This window comes from Hoplias malabaricus, chromosome 9 (genome assembly GCF_029633855.1).
Source record: "Hoplias malabaricus isolate fHopMal1 chromosome 9, fHopMal1.hap1, whole genome shotgun sequence".
Classification (NCBI taxonomy): domain Eukaryota; kingdom Metazoa; phylum Chordata; class Actinopteri; order Characiformes; family Erythrinidae; genus Hoplias; species Hoplias malabaricus.
In genome coordinates, this window is record NC_089808.1 from 2802035 (window position 1) to 2814920 (window position 12886).

Genomic DNA, 12886 nt, shown 5'->3' on the forward strand with positions numbered 1-12886 from the left:
GGCTGTTGAGGTGAAAACACTGGCCACAATTAGAAATGAGAAGAAAATAATAATAATTTTCGCCCAATGTGAGTCATGCTTTAGTGGCATGGGCCTATTACATGGTGGATAAAAGAATGGAAGCAAATGTCCAATCATCTATTAAGAGGCGGAACTGCAAAGAGCAACCATGCATTAGGATTTCTCAAAATATTGTGTTTTAAGTGCGATTAGCCATTTTAAAAATGAAAAAAGGTGTAAACAACTGTACTTTTATTATGAGCGCTAACAATGATATGCTAAGATATATTCCTTTTACAAATACAATCATTCGTGCATCCCTGGTCAAATTTGTTGGTTTTCTAAGTGAAAATAAGGGTGTGAAGGGAAATTTATAATAAATGTAGGTGTTTCTTTACAAACATGTGCTCATTGAATCACTAGTATTTAGTAGTAATCACTGATGATTAGTGAAGGTCTTTGTTTTATATAAAGATGAGCTGTTTTATAAAATATATGTGGCATTATTCTGTGGTCTCAAAGTATTTTACTAAATGAGTCTTTTGTAGAAAAAGGAATGTGATGGGAGGATATGGGAGTGCAGCTTGAAAGAGTTACACTCCTGCATCCAAGGTATCAAGGATGTTTTTCCTGTTTTTGACTGTCTGTGAGGAGTGTGGTGTGTTCTCCCTGTGTCTGCATGGGTTTCCTCCGGGTGACTGTCTGTGAGGAGTGTGGTGTGTTCTCTCTGTGTCTGCGTGGGTTTCCTCCGGGTGACTGTCTGTGAGGAGTGTGGTGTGTTCTCCCTGTGTCTGCGTGGGTTTCCTCCGGGTGACTGTCTGTGAGGAGTGTGGTGTGTTCTCCCTGTGTCTGCGTGGGTTTCCTCCGGGTGACTGTCTGTGAGGAGTGTGGTGTGTTCTCTCTGTGTCTGTGTGGGTTTCCTCCGGGTGACTGTCTGTGAAGAGTGTGGTGTGTTCTCCCTGTGTCTGCGTGGGTTTCCTCCCAAAGTCCAAAAACACACATTGGTAGGTGGATTGGTGACTCAGAAGTGTCGGGAGGTATAAGTGTGAATGAACGTGTGAACGTATGTTGCCCTGAGAAGGACGGGTGGGCTCCTGACCCACCGCGATAAGCAGTTACAGACAATGAATGATTAAGATTTTAAGAGTTATGCATGAAGGAACATTAACAACTTCAGATTGTTCAGACATTCATACACAGCCTGTAATATGTCAGGTATGTTACAGCCAGCCTTTGAGCAGAAAGAAAGCACAATGGAAGGTCAATATTGGGATTGATGATGCAGAAAGCTTAAATGACCATTTCAAATGCCATTTACTTTAAAGGAAGGTTACTGCCAACAATAAAAGCCTCTGACCATAATGTGCATCTTTGGAAGGATGAAAGTAAGATGCACTGTGGAAGTGACCTGCTAAGAGAACACAATCCATTATGGCTCCAAGTGTTATGATTATTGCTTTAGAGGAAATGAGCACTTACACTGTGCTCTTAACACATTATACAGTGTGTGTAAGGGCTTTAGGTAATCGCATCAATGTGTGGGCAAAACATTTTCATTTCATTTTCTAAGAAGGACGAGCATATCCTCCCACAAACTCAGAGTCTGGAGAATCTGTCTAAACCCTTCCTACTGACGGGGTACATGTATATTCTCTATACATTCTCTCTTTGACCGGAACTGGAAGATCAACTGGACTCCAAACAGAGCTAGTGTCCAGAGGAAGTAGGGAGGTGAGGTAATTACGGATTGGTTGGGTGTGCAGTGGGAGAGTCCTAGGAAAATGTATTTTGTGAAGCATAATGGAAAAGAAGAGAGACAATGTAGTATGTATATAAACCCTAGAGGACCATAGATGTATTTTCAACTATTTCAACCATTCCGGGTAGGCTCCGGACCCAACGTGACCCTGAACTGGATAAGCGGTTTCAGACAACGAATGAATGAATGAAAATCGTTATGCTTCAAGGACTTGTAATAGGAAGAATAGAACGTCTGTCATTGTAGCTCCTGGCTCAGCCCCGCAGAAACTGCACTATGTAACTTTCGGAGGAGGGTAGGAAAACACGCCCATCCTTCCCCATCCCGAGCTTTATTCATACCAGTACAGTGCTGTAAAAATATATTACCCTAGGGGGAGACCCAGGACTAAAAAAAAAAATCCAACTCTTCCTTTAACTTAGCTTTAAGTGGTTTTTTATTTCGTTTATTTTTCCTCAATTATTTGTCATCACCATTATATGAAAGTTTTCCTCAGATAACAAATTTGTCTCAAGAGAATGGTAAGAGCTTTTCTAAAGATAATGATGTGATTCATTTCTTTATCATATTCTAAGATGATGCATTAGTGTGTGTGGCTGTAAGGTCAAGAGAACATTAATTAATTAATTAACACACCACATTCCTCACAGACAGTCACCCGGAGGAAACCCACGCAGACACAGGGAGAACACACTACTCACAGACAGTCACCCGGAGGAAACCCACGCAGACACAGGGAGAACACACTACTCACAGACAGTCACCCGGAGGAAACCCACGCAGACACAGGGAGAACACACTACTCACAGACAGTCACCCGGAGGAAACCCATGCAGACACAGGGAGAACACACCACACTCCTCACAGACAGTCACCCGGAGCGGGAATCAAACCCACAACTTCTAGGTCCCTGGAGCTGTGTGACTGCGACACCTACCTGCTGCGCCACAGTACCGCCCGTTGAACTTCATTCATTACAAAAAAAGTAATGTGTAAAAGAGTCATTCCCCCTGTGGTATTTTCCCTAGGAAGGCAAAAATGTACTGTAAGAATATGTCAGGCCTTGACTGATGATCCATGCGACATATTCATCAACATACTTATGCTTTTCTTTCAGCTATGATTTAAGGCTTTTACCTTGTTCTTTTGGAAAAGTGTTGCGTGAGTTCATTAATATTTAATTAGTAATGTAATCAAAAAGCTTTCATGTCGGCACGGTGGCTTGGTGGTTAGCACGTTCGCCTCCCAGCGCTGGGATCTTGGGTTCAAGTCCCATCTGGGTGGAGTTTCCATGTTCTCCCCGTGTCTGCGTGGGTTTCCTCCGGGGGCTCCGGTTTCCTCCCACAGTCCAAAAACATGGAGGGTAGGTGAACTGGCTTCTGTCTAATAACTGTCCTGGTGTGTGAATGAATGTCTGTATGTGTGAGCCCAGATATGGATTGGCGCTCTGTCCTGGGTTAAACCCTAGTGCCCGATGCAGTCCTCCAGGTGGACGGTCGTTTCTGGTTGAGAGTACGCTGTGCGCGTTTGGCTGCCGCTTCTCGCCAGTGTGTGTGTGTGTGTGAATTGAGCGTTCTGAGCAGTGTAGATTGTAAAGCGTCCTTGGGTGTCTAGAAAGGCGCTATATAAGTGTAACGATAATAATGATAATAATGTTGGACTTTTTTTTAAATGACAAATTATCAGAGGCCTCAAGAAATCAAATTAACCTGTTATGAATAAATAGATGTGTATATGTAACGTGCAATTAAGTTATAATTCAGTATTTAAAAACATTTTGGCCGTAGACAGTGGTGTGGCTGCAAGCTGATCGTACCCCAGTGTAATTGCCCATGATGCTGTGGTCCACCTCTCAGCTCCAGCGCCCACAGATATCACTGGCATGACAAGAAGTTAACAACAGAGTGACCACAAGGATTTTATGATGGGTTGGGCACTTAAACATTGATTTCCACAGCGTGATCCTCACCAAACGGTGACCGGGGGGAGGTGGAGAAGAGATACTGGACATGGTTTTCTGGAGCAGAGCAGCATGCTACACCCTTATGGGTTTTAACGAGGTGACGCTGATCTGACTCTGATAATGAGCGGCTGGTGGAATTCCCAGCACTGCTAAAATGTCAGTACAGAGGGAAGAAAAACAGAAAGAGGAAACAAACTGGAAATCACTACAGCCACCTCACACAAGTTCTGGAACCTTCTAGCAGCCTTCAGAGGGCCTTGACTCTAAATTAGTCCCAATTATATGTGGCAGTGATATTTAAAGGCACAATAAAATATATTTATTAGCTGTTTAGCCCTTCATTTTCAGGATGCATGTCCTATTTGTGTTCACCCCTGGGTTCCATGCAGGGAAGACTGAAGTCATTTTGATTGCTTGACCCTGATTTACAGAGCAGCACTAATAGTCTTGGTTAATGAGGGTGTTACGAGGGCCGATCAGAGTTTACGGGGACACGCAGGGTCTACAGGAGTGTCTCCTCTCCGTGAAGCTGGCTTATGAGCCCCCCCTCGCAAACTGACCTGAAGATTTATTAACCAATTTTCAAAAAGGTCCCCAAACCCAGGGCTCTGCCAACTTTCAGAAGCCCAGAGCTTAATGCCTCAGAGTCCCCTCTTTTTCATTTGAATATAAATACTCTGTAAAAAATTTCTTGTAAATTTTACAGTGAAATACTGGCAGCACAGTTCCCAGCCATTTACCGTATTTTTACAGGAACACTACTGTATTCCAAATTTACAGCATATTACTGTAATTGAAAAATACAATAATTTACTGTAAATACTGTGATTTACAGTAAATACTGGCAGCAGAGTTCCCAGCCATTTACTGTATTTTTACAGGAACACTACTGTATTTCAAATTTACAGCATATTACTGTAATTGAAAAATACAATAATTTACTGTAAATACTGTGATTTACAGTAAATACTGGCAGCACAGTTCCCAGCCATTTACCGTATTTTTACAGGAACACTACTGTATTCCAAATTTACAGCATATTACTGTAATTGAGTAATACAATAATTTACTGTAAATACTGTGATTTACAGTAATACTGGCAGCAGAGTTCCCCGCCATTTACTGTATTTTTACAGGAACACTACTGTATTCCAAATTTACAGCATATTACTGTAATTGATTAATACAATAATTTACTGTAAATACTGTGATTTACAGTAAAATACTGGCAGCAGAGTTCCCAGCCATTTACCGTATTTTTACAGGAACACTACTGTATTTCAAATTTACAGCATATTACTGTAATTGATTAATACAATAATTTACTGTAAATACTGTGATTTACAGTAAAATACTGGCAGCACAGTTCCCAGCCATTTACCGTATTTTTACAGGAACACTACTGTATTCCAAATTTACAGCATATTACTGTAATTGATTAATACAATAATTTACTGTAAATACTGTGATTTACAGTAAAATACTGGCAGCACAGTTCCCAGCCATTTACCGTATTTTTACAGGAACACTACTGTATTCCAAATTTACAGCATATTACTGTAATTAATACAATAATTTACTGTAAATACTGTGATTTACAGTAAAATACTGGCAGCAGAGTTCCCAGCCATTTACTGTATTTTTACAGGAACACTACTGTATTTCAAATTTACAGCATATTACTGTAATTGAATAATACAATAATTTACTGTAAATACTGTGATTTACAGTAAAATACTGGCAGTTTACCATATTTTTATAGTAACACTACTGTATTTCAAATTTACAGCATATTACTGTAATTGAGTAATACACTAATTTACTGTAAATACTGCGATTTACAGTAAATTAGTGTAGCAGACTTGCTGTAAATTTACAGCAATTTTTTACAGTGTAGATTTGAACTCAAAAGAGAGGCCGCTAGTAATGAACGGCGTCTTTAATTCACACTGCTAGGATCAAAACTGGAAGGGTTATTGAGATGTCTCACCACTGACCTGCAAGAATTTTTCACAAAAGACCAACACAATATCAGAAGGTCAACCTGGCAATCAACACCTCAGACAGCTTTATTTTTTGTTTCCACCTCAAGAAATCAAGTGCAAAATTACACAATTTTAAGACAGCGACTGACTCATGTTTAATCACAAACTCACCATGTGTTTTTACACTTCTGTAAAAAGAGAAATCAAATACCTAACACCACATCGTCTTCTGCCCTTTTACACCATCTCTTCAGTACACTTGTCTTCCTTCCAAGATCTTCACAAGTTACTCTCCTCGCCAGAGTGCGATGAACATACAGTCAGTGTCTATGTAACAGGGAGATGAAAGGCCAGAGTTCAAAGGGCCATGGCCAGCCAGCCCACAATGAAGAGTACACCTCCAACTGGAGCCAGCTTTCCAAAGGAGGGGTCACCTGTTAGGGCCTGGTGGTACAGAGGACCACAGAAGCAGCCCATGCCAGCCAGGAGAATAGTACCAGCCTAAAGGCATAAAAGAGACATTACGGTAAAATCAAGATGTGCTTCATGAGTAAATTAAATATTGAAAAATGCACCAAACACCAGATGAAGTACAGAATTTTTACTGCAGTGTAAGAGCTAGTGATACAGTGGGTGGTTTGGGTGCTCATGGGCTGGGCTCAGTGAGTAACCGTAGTTGTTAAGGAGAGCCTGTTGCTGATCGGATAATAAATGACCACAGCAACCTTAGTGTTGAGATGTTGGACTGAACAGGAATTGTGGTGGGCCCTATGTGAAGCTCTAATGGATTAGCACAGTCATTCTGACTTGAGCTGTAGTGTTGCTAGCACTTGCAAGCAGTGTATGCCTCAGAAGAGTTCAAAAAGCAATTCAAGTAGTTAGTAGAATTCAAGAGGGATTCATTTGAGGGTTCCTGGAAGCGGGGTGTTCTTATCTAGGTATTGCCTGCCAAACCAGTCGTGTGAATATTACTATAGCACTCTGTTGGCAGCAGTGGATAGAAGGTGGCATGCACCATCGACATGTAAGATCTAGGAGACCTACAAGAACCACGCAGAAGGAGAATCGACAAATTGTCAGACACATGCAGTGTGACCCAAAACATTCAGCGGTGATGCCCTCCATAAGTCTTTTTTTATTCTTATTGTATCATGGACTACGTGCAAACAGGCCATTACGACTCAGTCACTCAGTTCTGCTTGTTCTTGACTAAGGAACCCGTCTGTGGAGGTTGAGTGATCAGAGCTAACATGAACAGTGTGTTGTGAGGCATCATATGGCCTGAGGGCCTGGTGTAGTGGTGTGGGGTGGAACAGCGCCAAATCACCTGCATGGGACAAATCAAGCATGGGTCGGATTATCGCAGAACACCATATAGGAACCTCTACAACTCCAAGCCGAGATATCTGGCATATTGCGTTATAAATAATAACAGCCTGCCATACTGACAGAAACTACTACTTAATGTGTAGCTCAATAAACAGTGCCCAATAGCAGACCAATTTTTCAGGTTGCATACTTTTTCCGGTACAGTGATCCCTCGTTTTTGGCGGGGGATGCGTTTCAAGACCACCCGTGAAAAACGAATTTCCGCGAAGTAGAGGAAAGATATTTTGTTATGTATTTAACGAGTATTTGGACTTTTAAACCCCTCCCTGTTACTGTTAACAACCTACACTTTGCATTAAACAGTCGTTCTATAATGTTTTTCAGCTGGAACTACATGTGATATCCCACCAGTTTCTTTAATAGAGTCATTCCTCAGCTGTGATTTAGCGTCAGTAAATTTCACTCGGATGTGGACGTGAACAACACATGTACTGTACGTAAGAAACACTTGTAAATGATATATTTTGTCACGTACAGGCCTAGTCTAACACATGTAAATAATAATGAAATATTTTGGCTGTTCATCTTTCACGGTTTTCCTAGATTTTCCCTCAATATCCGCGACATAGCGGTCATAAGCGCCCTTGAAAAAACCCGCGAAGTAGCGAGGGATTACTGTACATTAATGGTTTAATTCTGAACAATATTTTCACATATAATCCCCTCTGTATTTTCCATCCCAATAAATTGTATTTATTCAGCATGTATATGTCCTGTGTTATTCTGCTGCTGTTGCATTCACGTTTCCTTCGAATCTTGTGGATCTATTAGTTTAATGGAAATAGTTTTCTGTCAGAACTGATGAATATGATTTGTCATGTATCCAATTAAAAAAGTCTACGTTCAGCTCTCAAAAAATAAAGACAGGTTTTACTGGTCCTTTTCTGCGTATTTTTTCCATTTGCAGCTTTTTAACTTACCAGGGCAGGCTTCCTGCACCGAGAGGCTCCTAACAGGGCCAGACTGTGGTAGAAATGGTAGGTATTAGCTGTGCTGTACAGCTGAAAGTTAGGGGAAAAAATGATATTATTATTTATTTATTTTTTAAGTCATTAACATAGAATTATTCATTCATTCATTATCTGTAACCCTTATCCAGTTCAGGGTCGCGGTGGGTCCAGAGCCTACCTGGAATCATTGGGCGCAAGGCAGGAATACACCCTGGAGGGGGCGCCAGTCCTTCACAGGGTAACACACACTCAAACACTCCCACCTACGGACACTTTTGAGTCGCCAATCCACCTACCAACGTGTGTTTTTGGACTGTGGGAGGAAACCGGCGCTAACATAGAATTAGTACACATTTCCACTCATTTAAAAAATAATTTATACAAACAAAATATTAATACACCACAAATGTATTTCCAGATCTAGTTATTTCACATACACACACACACACACACACACACACACACACACACATACCTCTCTCTGATAATCATCTCTGTTGCTCAGCCTGAAGCCTGAGACAGAAACCAAATGTGCATTAGTGGTGGAAAATATTGCAGTATTAATGGTAACTGCTACATTATGTTTCAGAATTGTTTCTCAATATCCGTTGTGTTATGTAAGTATTTAAAAAGCACAGATACTTCACATGACCCAGAGGAAGCATGCACTAGAATTTACCCTCTCTAACATTTATTATTTTGTAATTGCTGGAAATTTTGCATATATATCTAAACTATCAATAACATCTATAACTAAAAACTGGGGTGAAATCTGGTTTGGAAAGTGGAGAGCAAACATTAACACTATCACATGCTTTTCTCATTTAAAAGGGAAATGTTCAATAGAAACACAGTTGATACACTACACTAGTCCTAGTCGTCATACACTAGTCCTAGTCGTCATACACTAGTCCTAGTCGTCATACACTCGTCCTAGTCGTCATACACTCGTCCTAGTCGTCATACACTCGTCCTAGTCCGCATACACCAGGCCTAGTCCGCATACACCAGGCCTAGTCCGCATACACCAGTCCTAGTCCACATACACTAGTCATCATACACTAGTCCTCATACACTAGTCCTAGTCCGCATACACTAGTCCTAGTCCGCATACACTAGTCCTAGTCCGCATACACCAGTCCTAGTCCGCATACACCAGTCCTAGTCCGCATACACTAGTCCTAGCCCTCATACACTAGTCCTAGTCCTCATACCCTAGTCCGCATACACTAGTCCTAGTCCGCATACACCAGTCCTAGTCCGCATACACCAGTCCTAGCCCTCATACACCAGTCCTAGCCCTCATACACTAGTCCTAGTCCTCATACCCTAGTCATCATACACTAGTCCTAGCCCTCATACACTAGTCCTAGTCCTCATATACTAGTCCTAGTCATCATACTCTAGTCCTCATACACTAGTCCTAGTCCGCATACACTAGTCCTATTCCTCAAACACCAGTCCTAGCCCTCATACACTAGTCCTAGCCCTCATACACTAGTCCTAGCCCTCATACACTAGTCCTAGCCCTCATACACTAGTCCTAGTCCGCATACACCAGTCCTAGTCCGCATACACCAGTCCTAGTCCGCATACACCAGTCCTAGTCCGCATACACCAGTCCTAGCCCTCATACACTAGTCCTAGCCCTCATACACTAGTCCTAGTCCTCATACCCTAGTCATCATACACTAGTCCTAGCCCTCATACACTAGTCCTAGTCCTCATATACTAGTCCTAGTCATCATACTCTAGTCCTCATACACTAGTCCTAGTCCGCATACACTAGTCCTATTCCTCATACACCAGTCCTAGTCCTCATACACTAGTCCTAGCCCTCATACACTAGTCCTAGTCCTCATACACTAGTCCCCATACACTAGTCCTAGCCCTCATACACTAGTCCCCATAAACTAGTCCTAGCCCTCATACACTAGTCCCCATAAACTAGTCCTAGCCCTCATACACTAGTCCTAGTCCTCATACACTAGTCCCCATAAACTAGTCCTAGCCCTCATACACTAGTCCTAGTCCTCATACACTAGTCCTAGTCCTCATACACTAGTCCTAGTCCTCATATACTAGTCCTAGTCATCATACTCTAGTCCTCATACACTAGTCCTAGTCCGCATACACTAGTCTTAGTCGACATACACTAGTCCTAGTCCGCATACACTAGTCCTATTCCTCATACACCAGTCCTAGTCCGCATACACTAGTCTTAGTCGACATACACTAGTCCTAGTCCGCATACACCAGTCCTAGTCCGCATACACCAGTCCTAGTCCGCATACACTAGTCTTAGCCCTCATACACTAGTCCTAATCCTCATACACTAGTCCTAGCCCTCATACACTAGTCCTCATACACTAGTCCTAGTCCTCATACACTAGTCCTAGTCATCATACTCTAGTCCTCATACACTAGTCCTAGCCCTCATACACTAGCCTGGTGTGCACGGTGTGGTTGTGTGTGGTTTTAGACGCTTTAGAAGTTAAGGAAAATTCCCCTGCGCTTGTGCAATTTGGACTTGTATCAGGAATGAACAGGCTCAGATAAGGAGTACTCCCTACAACTCAGACACAAACAACACAACACACACTGCACGGACACGGGGCGATTCACAAACTAACGCTGAGGTTTCGTCTAAAAATAAATGATATTCAGAGTTTTGCCTCTTTAAGTCCTGGTCTCCGTCCAAAGTGAGGTTTGTTCAACTAACGACCTGTAACTCTCCCTCTTCTCGAAAAACTGCCCCGTGTCTTCGTCTGCGTTATTAAATCCTCTTTAGAGAAACGGCTGAATATAAAACCGTAAACAAAGCAAATCTCACCGTGAGCTCCGTATGCGCCGGCGGTGACCGCCAGAGCTCCGCTTAAAGCCGCTAACCTCTGCACAGCCAAAGACGAGCTCATACCTCCTCGGTGCGACAGACTCGGAGCAGAGAAACTGAAACAACCTCGGTTTCAAAACAAATCCCCCACCGCTTCCTACATCCGCTCACAGCGCGCGGAGCCACAATGGCGCCTCACGTCCAGTTTCTGCTCTGCTCTCCAGGCCGAACTGCAAATGTAGGTCAGTTCGCCCCTGCTTTCACTGGGATGTGTTTGACACGTACTTTGAATAATGAATAAATAAATTCTGATTAAAATTAAAGTCTTTCTGAATGTGTGGTGGGGGCCATAATGCCTGGGCAAGTCCATTCATATTTACAAACCTAGAACTGTATTCTGGGTGTGACTTCAGCAGGGATGTCAATTTAAGCAGAAAACCTCAGCTGTAAGGTTAGGAATACTTCTCTGGAAGGTTTGTTTGCGACGTATCAAAACTACACTATGGTCACTGAGGAAAGCTTAGACACAAATGCAAGAGGGGGAGGTGTTAGATGAGTGCGTATTTAACAGAAAGATGTGACTGTCCACTGTTATTTTAAATTCTGTGAGAAAATTATAAAGAAAAATAAATTCTACAGGCTGCAAAAGTGTTTGTGTGAATGTGTGGGCAGATGAAATATAAACTGATTTATCTCAGTAGGGGCGGAACGGTGGCACAGCAGGTAGGTGTCGCAGTCACACAGCTCCAGGGACCCGCTCCGTGTGACTGTCTGTGAGGAGTGTGGTGTGTTCTCTCTGTGTCTGCGTGGGTTTCCTCCAAGTGACTGTCTGTGAGGAGTGCGGTGTGTTCTCCCTGTGTCTGCGTGGGTTTCCTCCGGGTGACTGTCTGTGAGGAGTGAGGTGTGTTCTCCCTGTGTCTGTGTGGGTTTCCTCCGGGTGACTGTCTGTGAGGAGTGTGGTGTGTTCTCCCTGTGTCTGCGTGGGTTTCCTCCGGGTGACTGTCTGTGAGGAGTGTGGTGTGTTCTCCCTGTGTCTGCGTGGGTTTCCTCCGGGTGACTGTCTGTGAGGAGTGTGGTGTGTTCTCCCTGTGTCTGTGTGGGTTTCCTCCTGGTGACTGTCTGTGAGGAGTGTGGTGTGTTCTCTCTGTGTCTGCGTGGGTTTCCTCCGGGTGACTGTCTGTGAGGAGTGTGGTGTGTTCTCCCTGTGTCTGCATGGGTTTCCTCCGGGTGACTGTCTGTGAGGAGTGTGGTGTGTTCTCTCTGTGTCCGCGTGGGTTTCCTCCGGGTGACTGTCTGTGAGGAGTGTGGTGTGTTCTCCGTGTGTAACGAAGGTTTCCTCCGGAGTGTCCGTAAGGGTGAGTGTGAGTGAATGTGTGAGTGTGTGTGTTGCCCTGTGAAGGACTGGCGCCCCCTCCAGGGTGTATTCCCGCCTTGCGCCCAAAGATTCCAGGTAGGCTCTGAACCCACCGTGACCATGAACTGGGTTACAGACAATGAATGAATGAACATTAGACGATTTTTCTGACATGCTCTGTAACTATCTACACAGAATATCAGAGCAATATAATGGATCAATGTGAAAAAATGTAACATCACAATATTGATGAGATTTTAATGATGCATTATTATGACCTTTATTTTTTTGTACAGTGTAATGGAAAGGACTGACAAATGCACTGAAAACGAAGCAGGGGTAAATAAATTAACATAAAGTGCAAATCTTAGTGCCTTTCCCTTCCATACCATGACATGTTTCCAAATGAAGCACGGTATACAAGACTCTCTCGAATGAGTTAAAGATTTCATAAAATATGATGATGGCACAAGCCATTTAATAACTGCAGCTAGGTACGTAGCTCTGTCTTTCAAAGACTCCTCCTTAGGAGTCAAAAAGTCACAACAGTTTAGTGGTAATGTCTCTGGAATGGTTTTCTCTCAATGTGCAAAGTAAGAGTGCAAAATTTCCATTTGTTTATTGAAACATTTCAGTTGTCTATCAATTAAATT

At 42.7% G+C, this 12886-nt stretch overlaps 1 protein-coding gene across 1 annotated transcript; it reads right to left on the reverse strand.

Moving 5' to 3' along the window:
- Window positions 1-5765: 5765 nt before the first annotated feature.
- tmem256 (transmembrane protein 256) lies at window positions 5766-11048 on the reverse strand. The gene is made up of 4 exons (XM_066681685.1): window positions 10880-11048; window positions 8522-8559; window positions 8017-8097; window positions 5766-6208 (listed from the first exon to the last, which is right to left on the reverse strand). The coding sequence occupies exons 1-4, from the start codon at window positions 10959-10961 to the stop codon at window positions 6065-6067; spliced, it is 345 nt and encodes a 114-aa protein (XP_066537782.1). The 5' UTR covers window positions 10962-11048; the 3' UTR covers window positions 5766-6064.
- Window positions 11049-12886: the final 1838 nt, after the last annotated feature.

Excerpts from the sequence above, each read along its gene's own strand:
- tmem256 (XM_066681685.1), bottom strand. The coding sequence starts at position 10,961 with ATGAGCTCGTCTTTGGCTGTGCAGAGGTTAGCGGCTTTAAGCGGAGCT. Across the intron at positions 8,560-10,879 it reads CGGCGCATACGGAGCTCACG|GCTTCAGGCTGAGCAACAGA; the intron begins GTGAGATTTGCT and ends TTTCTGTCTCAG. Across the intron at positions 8,098-8,521 it reads GAGATGATTATCAGAGAGAG|CTGTACAGCACAGCTAATAC; the intron begins GTATGTGTGTGT and ends CCTAACTTTCAG.